Source organism: Triturus cristatus, chromosome 8 (genome assembly GCF_964204655.1).
Source record: "Triturus cristatus chromosome 8, aTriCri1.1, whole genome shotgun sequence".
NCBI lineage: Eukaryota > Metazoa > Chordata > Amphibia > Caudata > Salamandridae > Triturus > Triturus cristatus.
In genome coordinates, this window is record NC_140591.1 from 1,680,624,506 (window position 1) to 1,680,648,989 (window position 24,484).

At 44.1% G+C, this 24,484-nt stretch overlaps 1 protein-coding gene across 1 annotated transcript in view; it reads left to right on the forward strand.

The window, feature by feature from the left end:
• Window positions 1-11,518: 11,518 nt before the first annotated feature.
• The window catches only part of LOC146808593 (uncharacterized), a 95,653-nt gene continuing 82,687 nt past the window's right edge, over window positions 11,519-24,484 (forward strand). The window contains exon 1 of the mRNA XM_085623616.1: window positions 11,519-12,187. Within this exon, the coding sequence (XP_085479742.1) occupies window positions 12,106-12,187 (82 nt within the window). The 5' untranslated portion in view covers window positions 11,519-12,105. The remainder of the gene's footprint in view (window positions 12,188-24,484) is intronic.

Consider the following 24,484-nt stretch of genomic DNA (forward strand, 5'->3'; position numbering starts at 1 on the left):
AAGAAATGTAAAACCGTCAGTGATGCTTTTTCACATTCAGGTTCGCTTCGGGCGGTGATCAGCAGATCATCGACGTATTGAAGCAGGGCAGTGTTAGCAGGCATATGGATACTGTCAAGTTCTCTTTTCAGTGCTTGGCTATAGATGCTGGGGCTTTCTGTGAATCCTTGAGGTGCGCGTGCGAATTTAAAACTTCGTCCATTTAAACTGAATCCGAACAAATATTGGCTTTCCGGATCGATTGGGACGCTAAAGAAAGCGTTCTTGAGATCAATTACAGTAAAGAACGTTGCTTCTGAATCTATGGCTGTTAGCAATGAAGAGATATCTGGGACCACGGGGTATTGTGGTACAATGCATTTATTTAATTCTCGTAGATCAATAACTAATCGATATACTGGTGGTGCTTTTGGATCAGTTCGTTTAAGAATCGGAATTATCGGGGAATTACATACATTAGAGTCCGTTTCTACAACCACTCCTTGTGCAATGAGCTCGTCAATGATTTGCAGTAAAGCCACTACAGCATCTGGGGGTAACTTGTATTGTCGTATTCGTGGCAATACCACTCCTGTTTTGAGTGTGACTCGATATGGTGTAATGTGCATACAACCTACATCAGTGGGGCCTTGCGCCCATAAATGTGTGGGTAAATTCTGTAACCGGTGATCCATGTCTCTGGACACATAGTGACCTTTGAAGTCACGCAAAAATAGCCGTACTCCTTCCGGAGAACAACATATTACAGCTCCTAGAGCCTTCAATGTTTTTATACCTAACAAGTTTTCTGGGCATGATTTTGTGAGCAATAGATCTGTAGTCCGTGTTAATGGACCGACTGTGAATGCAAGTGGCTGCGATACTTCGTTAATAGTGGGCTTTCCTGAAAAACCAAGGGAAATATTTTGTGAGCCTGAGAGGGGTGCCCCTGGGACTTCGCTGTGACTGATAGTGGTTCTGCTTGCCCCTGTATCGAGTAGAAACTTTCTGTCTTTCCCTAATACGTGACTCTGTACGTAAGGACCTTCTTGATCTACGGGAACCTCAATAAGGGGTAGGCCAACTTCCCTCTCTAGGCTATTTCATGTGTAGCGCTGATACTCTGGATAGTCATTTTGTGCATACTGGTACATCTGTTGTGTCGTGTTTTGTGTTGCAGCAACAGGCTGTGGCTGTTGTTGTGGTTGTGGTGCGGTCTGTTGTGGAACTGGCATAGGTTGCGCATGTTGAGGGACTTGTTGTTGGATCTGATCCTGTCTAGGCGGACGTGGTCTCTCTTTCGTTATACCCGTAGAGATATTATGTTTTAGAACTGCGCAATCGTGTATATAATGACCTGGCTGTTTACAATAGTTGCATGTCCCTCTAACAGGACCTACTGAATCATTGGACTGTGTCGTACCCTTTTTATGACCGTCAGCTGGAACTGACTGAGCAACAAGCATTTTCATTTTCGTGTCTTTCATACGTCTTTGTTCATGTTCTTGTTCTTCTCTAATTCTATTGTGATGATATTGTAACATTTGTAACATCTGTGACGGTGTGTTACCTTGCCAAGTGCTGTCGAATTTTAATACTCTACTCTTAACTTGGGGCAGGGAATTCTCAACTAATTTTGTCACAAACAGATGCGGATACGACTCACTACTTGCTTTTATGCCACTATTAATACCAAAACATTTTTCAAATTGGGAATAGAAATCACTAGTGTCTTCATCTTGTTTTTGTTTACAGGCTGAAATTGCACCCCAGTCTTCCTTTTTCGTAGTTAATAAACGTGGTAGTACCTGCACTAATAATCCTGGTAATGCTGTAGTCTTTTCCCCAAGCCCTGAACCTGCAGCTCGGGCTTTTTCTTCGGTTTCTAGTGCTGTCCAATCTATCTTTTGGTCTCCCACCTCCCATTCCTTTTCTTTGAGTTTCTCGTAAATACCGGCAGGCAATAAAACTTTCAATATTTTCATAATGTCAGGATAAGTATACTCTCCCATGAGTAACATGTCTTTTATCTCACGGTGGAAACCTGCTGGGTCTTTGTCATGGCTAGGTACTACTTTCTTCATTTCTAATAATTCAATTTTAGTTATGGGCGTGTACACAAACACGCGTTTAAATGTATTGTCTTCACCTCTGATTGGGTGTACTTCGCGTAAGGGATTCTGTCTGTCTATGTGATACGTTTTTCTTTCCAGCTTGGGGGGAACTGAAACATGTTCTGGGCATACGAAGACAATGTACTGGTGTCGATATTCTAGAATTTCTTTAATTAAATCAGTACCTGAACCTCTCCATTTATTCGTGAGTAATTCTATCAGTATATCAGGTAGGGGACCAGGGTCGGAGTGTTGGTTTCTATATAATATAAGGAGGTGTTGTATCATGTATATACCAGCTAAACGCTGTTCGTCTGGGGTAAGGTTCAAAAACGTGTGTGCTAGCGCATCATCACTGTATTTTTCAGAACTGTCAGCCCATTGTACTGCTGACCTGGCTAATTCTTGTTCATCCATAGAATCGAGCATGTGATACCCCCTTCGGTCTCGGAGTAATTTATCAGCAGCCTGGAACAAGTGTTCAGGGGACTTCGTATTTAGCATAGGAGCTTGAAAATGTCTGTTACATTCTGGACGTATCGGACGTATCGGATCATTAAAGTATCTGGTATTGTTACAAGGTCTTCCCCTACCTACATAAGCTATCGTTTCTAATTGTCCTGTGGGCATTTCTGATTCTTCCTCCTCCTCTCCCTCTGATTCAATTTTGTCTGCCTCCAATCTGGCTTTATGTATTCGTTCTACTTCCTTGTGGATCTTTCGGCACATAACTACTATACATGTCTGTTTATCATGTTTTCCCTCTGATATATTCTGACCCCATCTGGTAAGTACTTGCATTTCATCCTGGTCTACCTCGGACCTATCTCTGTCTCTGATCACGCAGTTTATGAAGAAACGTAACAGTAGTCTCTGTATATCCACTTTCTGGTATTCCATGGCTTCGTCAATACTTTCAGGGCCTTGCCCCGTTTGGACAAAGCGATATATATTGTCTAAATGTTGAATCATTCCTGGTAGTGTCGTTAAATACATTGAAGCTCGTCGTATACGTAGTGATGATAGCAGCATTCTGTCATTTTTACCGGGCACTGGATCATATCTACAATCTACAAGATGTTCCTTAAACATGTCGGACGTTGCTATTTGGGGTGTACGTTGGTTTGCTAAATCTCTAAGAGACGATTTACTTCGTAATGGTGGCGTGGCGAAAATTGCTGCCGCACCTCCTGTCGCACTTTCTGAGGTGCTAGGCATAAAAGGATTTGTGGGATGTAAGGTAGAAACTGTGGATGCAGGAAAAGTTGGATTGTGCGGAGGAGTTTGTGGTTGCGGAGTTGGGGGCGGATGATCTCGGGGTTGAGCACCATCGACAGGCGGCGTGTGTGGTGGAACATTAACATATTCGGGAGCTACGTCGTCTAAATAGGAGGAAAGGAAAATATCTTTTGCGGTCTTGGGATGTGCCTTAATCGGGAGTAACGGGGGTGGCAAATCTTTCGGTATTTCCGGGGTGGCCTTAGGTAAACCTTCGGCCAAAAGAGGATACATACCATTCATAAGAGTGTTTCGTTGTCTATCTACTTGTTCTGTTTTTACTCGGATACCTTCCTCAACTAATACGTTTTCTCGGGTTTTATTTGAGTTCTCCCTACTTTTCTCTTCCTGTCTGAGCGCTTTCTCTGTGCGCCTATGCGACTCTTTACGCCATAACTCAATGGCATCTTTCTGTGACTGTCTGGCTTTCTTTTTCCCTAATTCTTCTTCTACTCTCATGATGCAATCTGCATCCCATGTCCCAGCTACGGGCCACCTCTGACTTTCTGCTAGATCCTTGGTGTAGTCCACCCATAAGTCAAGATATAACACGGCATCTAGGCCATGCTTGTGGTACATAAAATACCCTGGAGTGTCCCTAGGTGGAATGGGAACAGCTTCTTCGAGTACTCCTTTTCTAGTTTTGATCTGTCTTAATTTTGAAAAGAACGGCATCTTTAAACCTTGCTACTTGATTCTTACTTGAACTGGGTTTGAACACAATTTAATATAATAAACACAATAATGAACACTCATTCATACCACAATTTTAACACTGTAAACATTTAACATTTAACATTTAACGAACAATGATAATTAGAAGAAAACTAGTTACTGACATAATACTAATACTAGATAATACTGAATTATATACATGAACATACTGGATATACTGCTAAACAGTACAGATACACTGCTAAAACAGTGCAGACCGGATCTGTGTACCCAAACCCGTCAGGACCGGCACAAACCAATGTGCACGTCTAAATGCCTCCCCAGCAATGGTACTCACCGGGTAGCACGGAACGGAAGGCCTCGGAACTGAACTGAACTGGACCGGACTGGACTCGACTGGACTCGGAACTTCGGAACCTGGTGGGCCTCTGTATACCTCGGATCTTGCTCTCTCAGCTAGGCTCTGGTCGGGATACTTCGCACTTCTCACCGCCTCGTCTGGGTGTTGATCGCAGCCTCAGTCACCCCCGCTTGGCCGGAGGGAGATACAGGAAATCCTGCGGGTACGCGTTTTTGTCCGTTCAGCTGTGGCAGGGGACCGGGCCTGCAACGCACCTCCGGCGCGTGAGATGAGAAAGTGTCCCTATTCGGGCGCCAATTTATGTGGTAAATATTTAAATTACCTGTACTATTTTTATGCGGAAAAGTCTAGTAAGAATAACTCAGTCAAAATAGGAGGCAGAATCCGTGGTATTAGAGGTTCTGAAAAGGGCTTTATTCCTTACAAAGGAATTATGGTTCGAACCAGGCAATCTTATTCCATCACCACGAAGGTTCAGGAAGGGATAGGCGATACATTATTGACAAGTAACAATATATATATAAAAAGCATTGCATTAAGACAGATGCAGGAGGCGTAACAGCTGATAATACAGATAAGAATACACATACGTAATGAAAATGGGCGTAATAACAGGCGTATACTAGAAACGTCATTTAAAATGATGTCACAAGTGGGTGGATCCATAAGAGAATCCTGCAGTGTCAGCAGAAATGTTTGGCAGAGATGCGCGCGCAGCCGCATGACGTGTGATTGACGTGCAACTAGAGGGTGAAGGGGAATTGACATTTAGCTCTACATGTGGAGACAGAAGTCTGGGGGTCAGGTCAACCTAATCCCAAATCGTATCTAATATCTTTGTTTAAGGAACTGTTTTATCCAAAAGGAAAAGTCTCTCGGACGGAATCTACTCTATACTGACTGTTAGTGCATGTACAAGCGTCTATGTGTCTACATGAGATGCGAGGGGGCAGGAATCTTCCATGGTAACAGGGGCTATGAATTACTTGCATAAAGACAGCGAGGCCGAGCTCTTTGCTCGGTAGCTGGAAGGATGTTTACCTAAACTACTAGACAGGAATGCATTGGATGAGGAGCGGAGCAGATAACTTGAAGGCTGAATACAGTTTTTGGCAGGCAACAGGCCGCGTCAGGCACCGTTAGCCGCGCAGGGAGTAGGACAAAGTTCAGGGATACGGATGCAGGTCCAGGCTGGAGCATTTCAGAGGTAGAAGCAGGAAAAGGCTTGATGGCAGAATTCAGGGCCTACTCGCCTGAACTGTAAAACTAGAAAAGTGAAAAATATAAAGTCGGTGGCCAATCATACTTAGGAATGGAATATTCGGCCCATTCATGGCGGATCTGAGAGAGGACATGTTGACGTTGGACGCACATGTATTTGCGTCTTCATAGCTGGAACTGGAGGGAACATACATGTACTTGTAGCATGTACATGGAGCCGTTGGGGTCTAAGATAGGGGACACAATTGACCATAAAAATTCATATTTCCTCACCTGTACCAGAAATATACAGTGTGGTCAGATTGATAACATGAGGAGAATATCAATATAGGACTGCTGGGCAGGGCAGTCAAAGTGACGTTCAATCGTTACCTCAATTTTAGAGTTGACTCAGCTCTCTCCTCTCCATAAACCAAGGGTGATCCATGTTCACTTATGCAGGCTTTAAGGGAGCAGGGGCAGAAAGGTCATCAGTAGATTCTTCTCAAATGCAGGAGACACCGTGTCCTGCTGCATCTTGTACAGCTGGTCTGTGGGCAAGAAGATCTGTTGCAGTACAAAACCAGGGGAAAGTGGAAAGTCAGAGGTTGCTGGTCCCCTGGGATGGCTGTAGGAGGAACAGGATCATCTGGAGAGTGACCATGATGATGGTGATTACAGGCTCTGTGATGGGGCCTACTCCTGGACCTGGAAGAAGACCTGAATCGCCTCTTAAGTATGGCATCTCTTGGATGCCACAACAGGTTTCTGCACCCTGTCACTATCTAACTATTCCTCTATAGTGCTGACTTGTAAGCCTAGACTAGCCGTCGATACACAAGTCCCATCAGTGGGTCCAGGGCAGATGTAACCCACCAGTCGTCTCCTAAAGACCTCTAGATACACACAGGCAATGCCCGTATCTACTTCTTACCGCCTAGGTGAGGTGCGTTGAACATGGAGCATCAACACTGCCTCTTTTGATCTGAACTCAAGATGGCGGTTGCATGTCTTCTGTCCGAAGGGTCCGCTAGAGCTTGGGACAAGTGGATGCACCAGAGTGCGTGGCCCAATACACTAATTTAATTTGCACGTCTGCACTGCACACCAAGTATGTCCTATGCATAGGAGAAGAAGGCAAGAGAAGGCAGCAGGGCGGCCTATGGGAAGAGGCGGCCTTCATGCATTATGGCTTCCGGTCAGCAGTGCATGAACGAACCACGTGAGGAAAGTGACTGCGCAACACTATTCCCACACCCGGGCAGGTCCGGACAATCCAGCAAAGGGTCCTCTAAGAAAAGGCAGAGATATAGACAAGCTAATCCTCACTATATGAAAAGAGGTCCATAGAGAGAAGCCCTGAAGGAGTCTCCCTCATCTGGGAGCCAAGAAGAGCCGGTCTTCCAGTGGGAGGCTGCTGCAGACTGTAGGGGGCAGAGGCTAAAAACATGCTAATTGCACCCAGATTCTTGGGCGGGCCGGCCTTGTGTGTTGGCTTTCTGTAGTTCCAATGTAAGAGTCCATTAATTATTCCCATTCTCTTCCCCTCCATAAACCCTCAACAAACTCTCCAAAATTAACTCAGAGTGGGTTTGCCACATCCCTCTCTGTCTCACTCCATCTCTTCTGCTCTTACACTCTCTCACAGGCCCACTCTTGTTCTTCCCTTCTCAAACACAGACATGGAGTCTGCAGTTTAATTTAGTTTCGCTGAAATATACGTCAGCAGAAGATACCACAAGTTCTCAAACATTTACAGACGATTGTAAACCATGTATTTTAGCTCCTTCCGTGTTCTTACAAAGTCAATAACATTTTACAATCAGTACAGTTATGTCTAGAAAAGCACATGAAGCCAGGCCCCGTTGACTCTGGCACGGCTGTGTGTTTATTTTAAGAAACTCAAAATACTTCAAACAGAAGCAGAATGTTGAGGGCGGGACCTCCAGGGCTCCGGGTGTGTGGTGAGATGTGTCTAGGAGTGAAGTGTCCCAGAGAAGAGGTGCTGAGGGGGAGTGAAGGTCCAATGGAAAGGGGGAGCTCTGGGGGAAGAGGCCAACTCTCTGAGGAGAAAGTAAAGGCATGAGCTGGGTCTGCAGCAAACACACAGCATAACTGGAGAGTAACGCCAGGAACCCTGGTGAGCAGTGAGAGTTCTTAAAGCTGGGACTAGGCCACGACCAGCTAGGGATCTTAAAATAGGCACTGATTTCTGAGCAGCCAGAGTTCTTAAACCTGGCACTGATTTCTGACAGCTAGAGTTCTTAAACCAGGCACTGATTTCTGAGCAGCTAGACTTCTTAAACCTGGCACTGATTTCTAAGCAGCCAGAATTCCTAAACCTGGCACTGATTTCTGAGCAGCTAGACTTCTTAAACCTGGCACTAATTTCTGAGCAGCCAGAGTTCTTAAGCCTGGAACTGATTTCTGAGCAGACAGAGTTCTTAAACCTGGCACTGATTTCTAATCAGCCAGAGTTCTTAAACCTGGCACAGATTTCTGAGCAGCTAGACTACTTAAACCTTGCACTGATTTCTGAGCAGCTAAAGTTCTTAAACCCGGCACTGATTTCTGAGCAGCTAGACTTCTTAAACCTGGCACTAATTTCTGAGCAGCCAAAGTTCTTAAACCTGGCACTGATTTCTGAGCAGCTAAACTTCTTAAACCTGGCACTCATTTCTGAGCAGCCAGAGTTCTTAAACCTGGCACTGATTTCTGTGCAGCTAGACTTCTTAAACCTGGCACTGATTTATGAGCAGCTAGAGTTCTTAAACCTGGCACCGATTTCTGAGCTGTTAGAGTTCTTAAACCTGGCACTGATTTCTAAGCAGCCAGAATTCTTAAACCTGGCACTGATTTCTGAGCAGCTATAGTTCTTAAACCTGGCATTGATTTTTTAAGCAGCTCCAGTTAATGACCCTGGCACTGATTTCTAAGCAGCCAGAGTTCTTAAACCTGACACTAATTTCTGAGCAGCTAAAGTTCTTAAACCCGGCACTGATTTCTGAGCAGCTAGACTTCTTAAACCTGGCACTAATTTCTGAGCAGCCAAAGTTCTTAAACCTGGCACTGATTTCTGAGCAGCTAAACTTCTTAAACCTGGCACTAATTTCTGAGCAGCCAGAGTTCTTAAACCTGGCACTGATTTCTGTGCAGCTAGACTTCTTAAACCTGGCACTGATTTCTGAGCAGCTAGAGTTCTTAAACCTGGCACCGATTTCTGAGCTGTTAGAGTTCTTAAACCTGGCACTGATTTCTAAGCAGCCAGAATTCTTAAACCTGGCACTGATTTCTGAGCAGCTATAGTTCTTAAACCTGGCATTGATTTTTTAAGCAGCTTCAGTTAATGACCCTGGCACTGATTTCTAAGCAGCCAGAGTTCTTAAACCTGACACTAATTTCTAAGCAGCCAGAGTTCTTAAACCTGGCATTGATTTCTGAGCAGCTAGACTTCTTAAACCTGGCACTGATTTCTGAGCAGCTAGACTTCCCAAACCTGGCACTGATTTCTGAGCAGCTACAGTTATTAAACCTGGCATTGATTTTTAAGCAGCTCCAGTTATTTGCCCTAGCACTGATTTCTAAGCAGCCAGAGTTCATAATCCTGGCACTGATTTCTGAACAGTTAGCTTCATTTTTTACCTGGCACTTGGGTCATGAGCAGCAAACGTTCCTAAACCTGCCACTAGGTCATGAGCAGCTACAACTCTTAAATCTGGTACTGGGCTGTGAGCTTCTAGATTTCTTAAACCTGGCTCTGGGTTGTGAGCTGCTAGAGCTCTTAAACCTGTCAGCCCTAATTCTTAAACAAGGTAGATTAGAGTTCTTAAACTGCAACTGGAGTTCCTAACCTGGCACCGAGTCATCAGCAGTGAGAGTTCTTAAACCTGCCACTGTGTCGTGAGGGTTCATGAGCAGCTAGATTTGCTAAATTGGTACTGGGTTGTGAGCTTCTAGCTGTCTTAAACCTGGCACTAGGTAATGAACTTCTAGAGTTCTTAAACCTAAAACTGTGTTTTGAGCAGCTAGAGTTCTCAAACCTGGATCGTGATTAGCGAGATTTCTGACACCTGCCGTAGGTTCCAAGACCTAGAGTTGTTAATCCTGGCATGGGTTCAAAGAGCTGCAGCAGCTAGACTTCTTCGATCCGGCACTGGGTCAAGAGCAGCAACATTTCTTACACGTGTCAGCCTGAGATCTTAAACCAGGCACTGAGAGGAGAGCAGATAGAGGGCCAGATGTTCAACCATTTGCTATTGCGACTCACAAATTGCAAAAAATTGCGAGTCGCAAAAGTAAATGTACAACAGTGTCAAAGACACTGATTGCGAATCACAATGGGGTCGCAAAATGCGAGACTCATGAATATTATTGAGCCACTCGCAATTTGTGAGCCAACTGGGAACGGCTGCCCCTGCCAGGGATGGTGGCCTGCTGGGCTCAGCGGACCTCCATGTCTGGGACTGTTTGTCAATAAAGCAGTGTAAAAAAGAAATGCAGCCCTTTTTCTTAAAGGAAAACGGGATGCATTTAAAAAAAAGAAAATGCAACGTTTACGTTTCATTTTTTAAGGGTCCGGTAGAGGTCCCTGGGACCACTGCCTGCCCTTAAAAAATATTTTAGAGCCAGTCACACAAGAGTGAAGGGGTCCCCTGGGGATCCCTTCCCATTTGCGACTCCATTACCACCCTCTTGAAGAGGGTGGTAAATTGCGAGTGTTTTGCGACTGCAATTGCAGTTGCAAAACATTCATACATGGCTAGAGAGTTGCTTTTAGGAAGAGAACACCCCTTCCTAATAGCAAGTCGCAAAACACTATTTTGCAAGTCGCAATTTTTTGCGACCCGCAAAATAGTGTTTGTACATGGCCATGTAGGTTTTTGCGTGCGCAAACTGTTTGCACACCCGTTTGCGCACGCAAAAACTGGTCGCACATCTGGCCCTAACTTTAATACCAATGTCCGCATCTGCAAAGGGTTGCTAAGAGCATAAAGGACAATGAGGAACCCTGGTTGCAATCCCTGAGTAGTGAAATGGTCATCAACAAGCCCTATCCTGTGACTCCATTTGTTTCAGTGAGAACATATGCAGTCTGGATCCAGGCTCTTCTGAAGGCACAAAATCATCACCCCTTTAACCAATCCCAGCAGAGGGAGGTGAGGGTGAAACGGAGGATCTTCCTTAATAATCACCACAGCCCTGATTCCTAACTTGGCGAAGCATCTATGGTGTGCTCCACTGCTTCTGCACGTTGTGTCAATAGATGGAAATCATCATTCCCTGGCCCAGATGTACCACATCTTCCTGCAGGTTGATAGCTGACACAACCCTACCTGTAGCCCCTCAGCTCCTCTTGACAGACTTAGTTTGGTAACCTGGTTGAGTCCCCGCCCTTAACTAGTTACCCATTCAAGGATCCAACCATGTTTTTCGAATATTTGGAGTCTTACCCTCCATGGGATTTGATATCAAAGATGCCTGTTCAGCTCCACGGGTGGGCAGAGTTGATGCTGCTCAGCATATATGCTGGACGACCATCTAGCATACCTTGTTCCGTCCTGCAACACAGCCTTCAGTTCAGTCGCATAGGTTGACTTTGGCCTTTACTCACCATTGCTTGTTTGTTGGAGCTATGCTTTGCCTGCATACAGACACAAGCTATTCACACCTATTGTGCTGATTACCCTAATTAGATTTTAATGAGCCCTGGCACTGCTGGATATATGTGCTTTACAAGCCAGGGAGGCCTTCAATCATGTTAATTTCATCTAAACAGCTGTTCTCATAAGCCGTTGTTAGTCATTTAAACCCTGAGCTTGGAAGACGGCCAGAGTCAAGATAGAATATCTTGTGTTGTGCAAGAGGGCGGGTCACCTCCGCCTCAGCAGCAAGCCTCTGTGGTGCATTTCCCACACTCTCTGGGAGAAGCTTGAAGATTCAGCAGCTCCCAAGCCTCTGCTGTGTGTTTTTCACAGTGCCTGTAGATCCCAGGATCCTGGGGTTCATTTCCCAGATATGAGAGAAAGTTGAAGCATTGGCAGCTTCCAGGTTTCTGTGTTGCACTTCTCATACTTCCTCAGAAGAGCTGCAATCTTGGGAGATCAAACAATCCTGGTATCATTTCTCAGACCTTGAGAGCAACTTGCAGTCTCAGAAGCTTCCAGGATCTTGTGGTGTACATTGATACCCTTGGGGAAGCTTGGAGTCCCAGCAGATCCCAGTCTCCTGTGGTGCACTTCTCACCCACCCGCAGTGGAGCTTGAAGTCTCATCAACTTCCAGGATACTGTGGTGCACTTCTCACACACTGTCAGAGGAGCTGGGAGCCTCAGCAGCTCCTGTGGTGCTCCTTCCTGTGGTGCACTTTTCATCCATCCACAGAGGAGCTTGGAATTTTAGGAAGCCATATAATCCTGTGGTGCAGTTCTAAAACTCTGAGAGGAGCTTGAAGTCTGCAGAGGTACAAGGCTCCTGTCTTCAGATCGGATCCTCTGACATCATGAAGTGGGTGACCCGCGCCTCATTCTTTCTCCTGATCCTCTTCTTCTGGAAAGAACACTGCTCGGCTGCTCCTGTTGAGGGTGAGTACAACGACAGAGTCATTGAATATGTAATATGGTTGAATTAATTGAAAGACATAATTTTATTGTATTTAGTGCCAAAATGTATAGTATTTATTTTTTGTGTTAAAATTTTTGTAATTGCACCTACCCGTACCATGTAATATTGTCTTGTGCTTTGATGGTTTTAAAATTTTAACTGAATAAAGCAAATTTTTGACTTGACTTGACTTGACTTGACATTGAAATGGAAAGGACAAAGACCCATCTTCCAAGCATTGGCCACTCCATTGCATCATAGCGATGCTTGGTACATGTGCTCCACGTAGGGGTTGCTTGTTACACACCCAGTAAATGGGAAGGTCTTTGACTCTAGGTTCTGGTATGGATTGCTCCATCAATGGGAACAGAATATTTGGTGTCAGAAGGCTTTCTTGCTGAAATGTTGCACACAATTAAGATTTGAGGCTAATGTGTGACATACCAAGTGACTGTATTTCCCTCTAAAGTGAGGTGAATAAAAAAGGGGGGGGGTACAAAAAACCCATTTTCAATTGGATGTCCCATTGGAAAATTTGGAACTGCTGAATGTAATTACATCAAACGTAGCAAAACCATTACTTAGACTGGATTATGTTTGAGGTGTTATGTAAATATTTGTGTTACAAAAATGTGTTGCGTAAACTTGATAAGAGTTAATCCTATGCATATCTTGACAGTTAAACAAGCATATTTTCTTTTGCTTATAATTAAAGCCCATTTGACGAATCTCTCACAAGGTGTTAGAACAAGACACCCTTTGTGTTTACAGAAGCAATGGGGCCTCTTCTCAACACAAGGAGGTTTGCCCTCTTCCACAGAACAGTTGGTTGCACCACTCTCTTGCCCAATGAATGTGATGGTTTGCTTGAGTTCTCACTTACTGACTTCACACCCAGAAGAGCCTGCAAGTGCATCTCTTGTTCTTAAGGTCAGTGCTCCTCCACAGTCACCAGTGATCATAGCTGGTGGTGGATCATGGTTAAAAGGAACCCCCTCATCCTCCTCTGATGTCTATGTCACATAATGCTCACACCATCAGGTGGCTCATCTAGTGTGCTATGGAAGTGGAGGTGACAGAGAAGCAAGGTTGTCCATGTCCCGATGAAGGTTTAAGTTTGAGGACGGATGAAGATAATCAATGAAGGCAGGTCTTACATGTGCATACCCCTCTATGTGAGAAGATCAAATCATCCAAGTTTAAATGTGTTTGTAGAAAAGGCAACTGAGAGAAGATGTTCTGGGAGCAGAAGGACGTGATGAGGTAAGCTGAGCTATGAGAGAGAACAGTTACCCATTCTAACACCACCTCCTCAAGCATATGTCAGATATACCAGGTCAATGCCACTAAAAGTACAATGAGTTAAACAACTGTCCTGAAATCCATGTAGTTTCTTATTGGCTGCCAAAGAAAACCAATTTGGTGGCCCTTGAGCCTGACAACAAGCAGGCAGTGTTTGAGTGAGATCAGTGTGTTAGGGTCCATATTCTAAGCAACACATGTCCATCTTCAGTCCAGGGGAGGTGAAAATACAGCGCTTATGAGTTCTAGAGCTATGAGAGTTAGCAGAAAAAGGGTATGCCCCCAAAACAGCATTTGTGGGTGACAGGCAGTGTAGTAGGGCTCTGGTGATGCTGGAAGAAGCAAGCCACAGTCAATCAAGCAATCAATCATTCGATTTGTAGAGCGCAGCTTGTCGCCCATGAGAGTTTCTGTGAGGGTATCCAACCACCACAGAGGCTTGTGAGGGTCATGGACAGGCTTGTGAAGTAGGCTGGCTCTTCTGACTGAACTTAATACATACAGTGTAGAAGTGATCGACCATGTCAACACAAATTGTGTGGTGAATGGCGTAGTGTTGAGTGTGCTGCACTTTCATCGGCACTTTAAGTGAGAGCCTGGCACATATTGCTTTACAGCATCCGAGCATTGACATATCACCCACTATGATCAGTGAAAGGCTTTTTGCTCTTTGCCGCTGCAGGGGGTCTCTCATGCTGAAATAAGCTTTCTTTGTGACTCCAAGTGGCCTGCAAAATGTAAATTGTTTCAGTAATGTTTACAAACTTAGCAAACTTCACAGTTCATGAAGAATCTGTTGTTTCATTAACTTGGCAAACCTTTCTTGCAGAGGGAGATTATAAAAAAGTAAAATCAGGATAGAATATATGCAACAATTCTTGGCAATGAAACAATTTGTTTGCCAGAAGCAGGGTTTTGCAAGTAATTTTCCTTGCAAAGCTTGTATTTCTGGATTTCTGCCAAGAGTCTTTTATAAAAAGCATCTGTGAGTTTGCAGATGAAGACCTTCACAACTTTACATACCTCTATGTATGGCACAAGATACACGTCACTTCAGGAAGACTGCTCCCTAATGGGAGCATTAGGTTTGGCAGTGAGCAGCACAACAGAGAGGTGAATGGTGGTTGGCCAAGTATTCTGCCTTCCTCATGTTTAAAAGACCCTGAAATATAACAACTCTTTTCTGGAAGATTATACCTCACACCTGTAAGAGTTCACCAGTTGTTACCGACCTGCAGCAATCAAGAATTACTGTCCAACACTCATTAAAATCCATTACATGTGTACTGGTTTCAAAACTATGTTGTGCTGCAATCTAACAATAGTGTTGACAGCAATGTAGGGGTGGGCAGAATTTGCGAAATTCACTTTCGCAAATTATCGCGAAAATGTTAAAAATCTCCGCAAACACGCGGAAATATCGTGAAGATGCAGAAGTTTTTTTCCCGCCCGTTCGCGGTATTTTCTGCGTGGTCGCAGCTCGTCAACTTACCCATGCGGTTGCTCACGGGCGCGGCCATCTTGTTTTCACTTGTCTCGCGGTGCATGATCGCGAGAAGAAAGACATGATCGCGCGACGAATGACGTTACTGCGGGCGCAAACTGTCACGAGACAGCGCAAATGGCTACCAACAATCCAACATCTCGTGGAGAACGCGACCGGATCGAGAAAACTTGTTGGCGAACGCGGGGATTCAGGTAAGGCGATCGTGCGCACGCGAGAATGTATTAATTTACAGTGCGAGCAAGCAAATAATTTCCGGTAAAATGCGGAAATTTTGACATTTTCGTGCCCTCCGCGGAACGCAAAAATGTCAAATTATCGCAATTTCCGCGAGCGGATAGGAATTTTAGCCCAGGCCTACAGCAATGACCGGTGCACTAGTGAAGATCTGTCTGTGCATCACCAGAGCTTGATGGAGACTTGAGTGGGTCGGAGGCAGAGCTAGAGGACCCATGGCAAAGGAGCAAGGCTTATCATACATCTCTCCCCTCTGAGGGTTCAAAGGACTATTCCAACTCCTCTGCTCCCCCTCCTCGGATATAAGATTGCTGATAACCCAGTAGCAGCCGCGGACAGTGCAGGTAAAAACAGTGGGGCCAGATGGGGGGGAGAGATCGCGACATGCAACCATGAGGGAAAATTAAATAAATAATTAACTTCCTTCGTGGTCGTATGTCGAAATCCTCCCCCCCACCGGGCCCTACCGCTCCACCGCTCTTACCTGAACGGACCGCGGCTGCCCCGTAGTCATATAATCCACAGAGTTACGTACTGTACGTATGTGTGTTTGTAGAACCCTGGAGGCAAACATGAATGTGCATGCAGAAAGTTTGGAGTGCAAGTATTACTCCCTGTTAAACAAGGTAAACAAGGTAAAGGCTGAGCGAACCTGATGTGGGTTGCAGAGGTACGTTTCAAAGTATGTTGAGACTTAGAGCCAAAGCTCACCCCAAAGCATCTGTAAGAAAACTCAAACCATCACAATTCACAATATATGAACTACAAGTGGATATCCGGGCACATGCCGATCTTAATAGTTCTAATTAATCCTGAGCGGGTAACTCCACTCTCCCAGTGGAGTTTTAAGAGTTTTGCATACTCCACACTCCATTGTGAATGCGGAGTTTAGGCAAAACTCTGACTCCATGGCGGAGCGGAGTTAGCCAGCCCCTCCACCCTCCCTATTTAACTATAATTAAAAAGGAACTTACTTTCTGTGGCTGCCTCCTCCTCGCCAAGGCCTCTCTCGTTCCACGTACTCGCCGTCCTGGTCTACTGGAAACCCCTACGTTGTACGTCTTGTGCGTGCGCATGTGCATGCGCAAGACGTACAACGTAGGGGTTTCAAATAGACCAGGACGGCAAGGACGAGGAACGAGGGCAGCCATGGTAAGGAGGAGGCAGCCACAGCAGGTAAGTGCCTTTTTTTTAAAACTCTAAATAATTAGGGAGGGGGGAGGGAGTGGAGCGGAGTTCAACAGAGTTTTTTTCCAACTCAGTGGAACTCTGGGTGGAGGCACTATGCCAGCTCCGCCCAGGCTTAGTTCTAATACTGTGCTATTGAGAAATTCTATGGAGCTAGGTCATTTATAACATGTGGGTGTCTCATTCCAGAATTTCCCGAAGATTATGAGATATTTGAAGTTGTGGAACAATGTAGAATGTAAGGGTGCCCCACTTAAAAGTGGTTTATATTTCACTGCGTCTAAGGCTGTATACCACTATTTCCATATCAGGAACGTGTGTAGAGTATTTTGCTAAAATAAGGAGTGTTATTTATTTATTTATTTATTTATTTAGGCGATTTATTGAGCGCACAACTACCCGGAGGTGTCTCGGCGCTATAGGACAGCTTAGAACAGGCAGTCGGGAGAGACGGAGAGTATTATTTGAATAACCATGTTTTTATATACTTCCGAAAAGATAAAAGAGTGGAGGCACTCTTAATATGTAGCGGAAGTTCATTCCAGAGTTTGGTTGTTGCCACGATAAATCTCTTATCGCCCCAAGTGGCTTTCTTGGTTCTAGGAACCCTTAGCAGCTGATTAGAGCTAGAGCGTAGATTCCTGCTAGGTCTGTACCGGCAAAAGCTTTTCTTGAGGAATTCAGGTCCTGAGCCATGGATTGATTTATAGGCTATACATAATGCCTTAAATTTAGACCTGCTTTTGATAGGTAGCCAATGAAGCTGTCGAATGACTCCTGAAATAGGTTTGAATTTAGGAGTGCCCGAGAGAATCCTAGCCGCGGCATTCTGTACCATTTGTAATTTTTTCAGGACTTTTTCTTGTGCATTTATAAATAGTCCATTGCAATAGTCTATTCTAGACATGACAAGGGTACTAATAAGAGTTTTTCCTGCGCTAGGAGGAAGATAGGGTAGAAGCTTCTTTATCATTCTGATGGTGTGAAATGAAGATGAGGTGATATAATTAGCGTGTGGCATGAATGATAATTTGTCATCAAATAAAACTCCAAGGTTTTTGACTCTAGTGACCGGAACCGGGGGGGAGCCTAGTTCCTCAGGCCACCAGGAGGTCGACCAGCTGGGGTGAGGCTTTCCAAAAATCATCACCTCCGTTTTGTCGGAGTTTAATTTCAGACAGTTTTTTGACATCCAGGTGCAGATGGTGGACATTCCTTTTTTAAAATTGTCTGCAATGAAGTTTCCATTTTCGTATATTTCAATGACAATCTGGGTGTCATCAGCATACGATGAAAGTCGCAGATCGTGCGATTTTATGATTCTAGCAAGGTCTGCAACATAAAGATTAAACAACGTGGGGCTTAATGAAGAGCCCTGCGGGACACCACATGGTTGGGAAAAGGGAGGAGAGAGAAAGCTTCCCAATTTTACTTGTTGTGAACGATTGGCTAGAAAGGATGCTAATAAGGCCTTGGCTCTGTCTTTAATCCCTATGGCTGATATACGGTTAATGAGGGTTGAGTGGTCCACCGTATCAAATGCTGCTGAAAGATCCAACAGCACCAGAATTGCAGCTCCACCCTTATCCATAGTTGTTCGTATTTCATCAGCTGTTTTAATAAGTGCTGTCTCTGTTCCATGCCCTTTCCTGAATCCGAATTGGGTTTCATCTAAACAGTTATTGTTTTCGATGTATTCGGCCAGCTGAGCGTTCATCACCTTTTCTATGATTTTTGCTGGAAGAGGGAGACCTGCTATGGGTCTGTAGTTACAACAGTCAGAGGGGTTGATGTTGGTTTTTTTTAAAAGAGGTCTGATTATTGTTTCTTTCCAGATGGAGGGGTATATTCCTGTTTCAAACATAGAGTTACAAATTTTCGTCAATTCTGGGGCTATGGTTTCTGCAATGGTTTTTATTATGTTGGGTGGGCAAGGGTCATTGGGAGATCCAGATTTGGATTTAAAAATAAGGTCAGTTATGTGTTCGTTTGTGATTTTTTTAAATTCTGAAAATGAGGGAGGGACGTCCTGATTACTGTTTTGAGATGTTGGACTATTGTATGAGGAAAGGTCAATATTAGGCATAGTGGTTTGTGCAGAGAAACTAGAGTAAATGTCCATTACTTTATTCTGAAAAAAACTGGCAAGATTATCACAGAGAATTTGGGTAGGTGCTACTGACGGGGGTGTGTCTAATCCTGATAATTTGGTAACAACTTTGTAAAGTTGTTTCGTGGAGTCTTGAGAGGATTCGATTTGATTAGTATAAAATTTGCTTTTCTCTGTTATTAATAATTTTTTGTAATTGGAAAGTGCTTCCTTGTACTGAGTTTTAGCTGTGCTGTCATAATTTCTGCGCCAATGGCGCTCCAGGTTTCGACATTTCTGTCTATCTAACCTTAATTTCTCTGAAAACCAGGGAGCGGAGGGAGTTTTCCTGTTTTTGGAGGTGTTTTTTGTAGGGACAAGTGTATCAACGGCTAAACGAAGCCATCGTGTGTAGAGCATGGCTGCGTGTTCTGGATTGTCTGGGAGGTCTTGATGTGTAGCTTTCAAATAAGTTTTGATAATATCTGAGGAAATGCTGTTCCACGCTTTAAAGTTAACCGGCGAGAAAGTGGAGGTCTGATTATGTGGTTTATGTACAGTGTTAATGTTAAAAAGAATTGCAGAGTGGTCAGTCCATGTTAAGGGAAGGATGTTTCCTAGTGAGATGTGTTGTCCATAGGGTCTGGAAGAAAGTGTCTTTACAGTGACAAATGCAAATCTGACAACCTCTTGACCTAAAATTGTAGGTCATGTGAAGTATTTAGGTGGGTAAGTCCATTAAGGTTAATAGAAAAATATCCACAACCGTACTGGTGACTTTTACTGTTTTTATGTTTTTGCCTCATTTTTGCCTAACTATAATGCTACTTTAACCTTTCTTTTTTCATTGAATTTCTGAGTTTTTTCTAACACAAACTAAGAACTTATAGCATACCTAACACTAATATCACGTTACATTTGCTTTTTGTCTCTGAATTTCTAGGGTTGTTTTAATGTAAAGTAGGATCTTATTACCATACCTAACTATAACATCACTTTAACCTTTAACCTTTGTTTTTGATAAGTGATGGTTGAGTTTTTTTTAATTATATTCACCCAACTCTCCCACTGAGCACATCTTTTTGATGTGTGTTGCTGGGGGTTAGACACAGAGCCTAACCTGTGGCGAGGCCCTGCACTCATTCTCCCATGGGCACCCAACAGCATGTGTACGTGAGAGTTTGTGTGAATTGTTTTGCTATCATTTTGAACTTTTTTAACTATGTTTTACTACTTCTTTTATTTTTTTTGCACAAGTCATTTAGTTCAGTTTGCAGATGATGTTTCCAAGGTCTTCTATGAAATATTTCTTTCACTTCACAACAGGCACCAATTTTATGGCAGCGTCTGCAGTACATACTAAAATGCTGAATGTTTTTCCTGCACTTCCTCTGGAGTAATTGGTTCTCTTTCTACCACTCGCTTCCTCTGCATGTCTGCAGACACTACATTGTTTGGATGTACAAACACCAGGTGCTTCCACATTCTAATTGTTTCCATTGAATACAGTCCACTCCTCCCTCTATGCAACACCTTCAGATACAAAGTGCATGTAACCATGTGTGCAACTGTTGTTTTGCCAGCATAAAGTCCGCACAGCTGCCACGCCAGTCAATCCTTCACTGGCCTTGCTTCTTGTGTTGCTGGAAAGGTGCTTGGAAAAGCACTGATGGCATCATCTTCAAATGGTGCACCTTGCATAGACCAGCTGGATGATGCACTTGGTGTTTTCTGGTCTCCAATTTTGTCTAAGGCCATGATGGCTTTGGATTGTATTTACTGCAAACTGTCTCTGTTGAACACCGATCCAGTCATAATGGTTAGCAAAATCATTTGATGTTGCTTCTAAAGGGTTTTGGCTTTCTTTAGAGTAGTGTCTCCTAAGTGGCCACACAACTGTCTACTTTCATTTTGTTTTGCCACCCATAAGGTAAAGCGGTACCCATAGAACTAATGAGACAGTCCTGTGGGTGAGCTGCATGGGTTTTACTTCCTGTTCCAGGTCTTGCTGTAGTAACATGGGATCTGGAAATTATTTAAAAAAAATTGTGGGTATACTATGAAAAGGTATTTGTTTTAGCTTTGACCCTAGAGGTTTCCTCACAGGCTCAAACTAGGAAGGTATCTTGAATGTGTTAATCAAGTGTATGTGTTTTAGGTGTACTGGGACCACAGCACCTGAAAATGGTGCTGCAGTACCTGGATTGGTTTTTATCACAGTCTTTATTCATTTAGAAGTCGTTCCTGCCTCATGACTCTCATTACAGATTTGAACTTGAGAGACTTCTTATCTTGTGCACTCTGGTCAGTTTGCGGGATTAACTTCACTGGTGATTAGTCATGTCCTCAGGAGACCCGAGGTGACCCTCAGGAGCCTCGGGAAGAGGAAGCAGAGGAGAAGACCAGTCCTCTGTCTAATGAAGACGGGATGTTGTCTCTGTCGCTGCACAAGAGACTGCAAGGACTTCATATGATACTTCTGGCTTGCTGAAACGCCTCCAAGCATGGCCTTCCTGCCAGTTGAATGAGGCTACAAGGAAGAGTGATGAAGCAGAGGGACCTTCTACATCAGCCGGAGCTCCTCAGAGTATCCAAGCTGGAGATACTTTGCCAGCTGAGTGTCTGAGTGAGCAACAGTGGGACATTCACCTCTCCTGTAGGAAGACTGGTCTCCCCTGCATGGACTGTGGATAACTCCTCCCTGTGGGTGAACAAAAGGCCACAGTTCATGACAAGCAAGCAGCTGCTCAAGGAACCATTGGGAACAAATATGTTTTTTTATTTTTCAAACATGTGATGATGCCCTGTTTCATGGTTATTTCTTTAGATAATCTCCACTAAAAAAGAAAATTACAGAAAAAATGCAAATATTTAAAAATCAACAATGGTTAAGAAATAGAACAACAGCTTATGCAGTTAGCAATGCTTGTCTATTATTATTAATACCTCCTTATAGACCTGAATAGCAGGTTACACTGGCCATTGCAGGCCTATCCACTGTCATGGATCCATGCTAAAACAAGAAAGAGCCTGCTGCAGCGACCAACTACATTGCCATATTCTACTCTATGGCCACAGAACTACCTTTTATACTCTTATATTCCGCTATAGCAGGCTATGCAACTTAAAGGCAAACACCAATAACAAGAGACTGGGTCCAGAATGATTAATGCTTTGCGTCAGGCTCGCAGTACTTTAGTAATGCAAACCTCACACAAAGTGTTAAGGTGGAATTTCCAATTGAACTCACCATATGATTTGTGTTGAATAGAATCCAAAAGTAACGCAAAATGGTGCAATGTGCGACCGTGCATTACTTTGGATCAAGAAGGCGTTCATAGGTGGTGCATAGGTTTTTTCATGCAACTACCCATGAATTTGACACAAATCCTATCTACAAAGAATCGTACGCAGGGATTTAAACCAAAATCCTATGCCTCGTCAGGCAGGCAGAACAAGGGCCTTTTACAGCCATTATAGGCCTTTGGCTGTACTCAGTGTGGGACTGGCCACAGGGACCTGGACTGCAATCAGGCCCTGTGTCCATCCCCCACAGGCAGCCAAACCCTCAACCCCCACTGGGGTCTGAATACTTTCCCAACTTGAACTCTGTGGTTTCAGATTTGTGTTTGAAAGCAGAGGCGAGCCTCTTCACTTGATAGATGCCAGTGCCTTCCACTACCTACATTTATCACCAAGCAAATCTTTCTCACTATTATATATAAATGATTTCAATTAAAATATTTCTATTGTAATTTTTTTATACCATTGTACTCTCATAGTTCGGGGCAAATAATCATTTCACCCTTTTTCATGTGTGGCTCCTTGCCTGTATCACAGAAGTACAAAACACCATTCTTAGACCAAAAAAGATGATTACCCGCACCATCTACTAGGACAGGGGAGAAAGGGTCAGTGCCCACAATATAGGGTCGTGAAACCACAGGGGCAATGACAACACAAAGTATTAGAGAAGGTGGGACAACAGCACACACGACAAGCTTTTGCAATGCAATAGGTCTCGCATTTGTGAGAGTTACAGCTATTGGCGTTGTAAATGATAATGATTTAACCTATGTGTTTTGTTTTGGTGTGTAGCGGATGTAAGTGGTGTGTAGTGGAATCATGTGAGTTGTATTGGAATTGTTAGTTCTGTAATTGTGTGTTGTGTACTGTATTTGTGTAGTGGAATTATGTGGCAAGTTGAATAGATAGTGGCGAGAGCTGCAGAGCACAGAAAGAAAGGAAGAATGAGAGGGATAGTTTATGGAGGAATTGGTAATTTCATTTGAGACAGAGGAGCAGAAATAGTGTGTGAGAAAGATAGAAAGAACTGGACAGCAGGCCAGAAATGCATAAAGAGGGAGGTTTTTTGTACACAGAAGACACCCTAAGAAGAGGAGTAGAGCGTGGATTTGAGGAACTGAAACTTTGAGAAGTTACTGGATAGAAACAGTGGTTGAAGACCTGAAGTTAACTACATGAGAGAGGTGGGACTAGTGCATGAGAGAGCGAGAGAGATGGGTGAGACACAGTATGAGAGACAGACCTAGAGGAAGAAGTGGAAGGGGCACCCAGGGGGGCAAGGAGAGAGGTGGGCTAGTGCACAACGTGAGGAGGTACAGGAAGGTAGCATGTGTGAGCTGGCAGTATAGAGAGGAGACAGGTGGTGAGGGAGGGATGAGAGAGGGCAGTGGTATTGGGAGCTGAGAGTGGGTCATGGGAGTGTGAGAGAGAGATGAGAGGGGAAGTGGGTGATGCAACAACCGCCCAGCCTGGGCTAAACTGTTCATGAGGTGTAGCTCACGTGGATTTGTGAAAACATTTAATTGACTTTAGAGTGCCAATTCCTGCAGCATGGTGTAAGTCAAAGAGAAGAGTGTGCTATAACTACGTTGTAGTCTAGTAATGGTTAATGTCTGTAGACAGCACTGGGAGATGCCACGCCTGTGCCCCTTCCACCTGCATGAACTGGGATCTCAGGCAGCTGCAATGCAATGCCAGAAGCGAGACAGCAGCAGAGACACGTGGAAGAGTGATACGATTCCCTTCCTGCCCCTCGCTTTTTAATCAAAATAAAGCAAAACAGACATACAGAGAGGGGCCTGCTGGAGTAGTGAGCTAATTAATTCAATTTGTCTTGTGGTAAATAATGGACGGAATTTTTTACACCAACCAAGGTAGCTGAGTGGAAATTGTAAGGGAGAAACACATTGTACATTCTGAAAACAGGGTAACAACAGATGCTTGTTTTCTTCTGAACCAAACTTGTAAAACACACCTCATCAGAACCTGGGTTAGTCCGTTCAAATAATGCATTCTCATCATTCAAACGAAAAAGCTGTAAGAAAAAGAAAAAAAGCTATATTTTGTGGCTGAACAGGTGTTAAAGGCCTGTAGGGAGACGCAATGTTTATTTGTCCCAGAGAGAGCCCGCTCTACACTTACACTGCCCTGACCGGCACTATGCGGTGCCAGTCTTCACTCATTCGCCTAAGCCTCGTGGGGCATCCTCAGCTAAGTACTGATTGTGGAGAACGGCGGGGTATGCTTGATCTGTCCTGCACTGTCAAAAACACATATTTGTAGCACGGTTCATATGTTCGGCTCCCTTTCCTTGTTTTGTTCAGTAGGGGTTGAGCCAGTTCATGGCGTTGGCATGAAGTAGATCGCCTGCTGTTTGCTCAGCATGTGGAGACAGCATGCAGTTCCCCAGGCTTCACAATCCACTGTCAGCATGACTTGTAAACACTCCACTTGTCTCCACTTACTGTGCACATAGAGCCTGTAATTATGGCGATGCAGAGGGAAAGCAGAAAGTGAAACATGGACTGGATCTACCGCACTGACTATTGTAACTCTTTTTCCTTGTTATTTGACAGAAAAAACGACTTTCAGAAAATGCTTATATACTATTATTACTTATGCGTTTTGGAACCCTGAAGAGAAATAACAAAT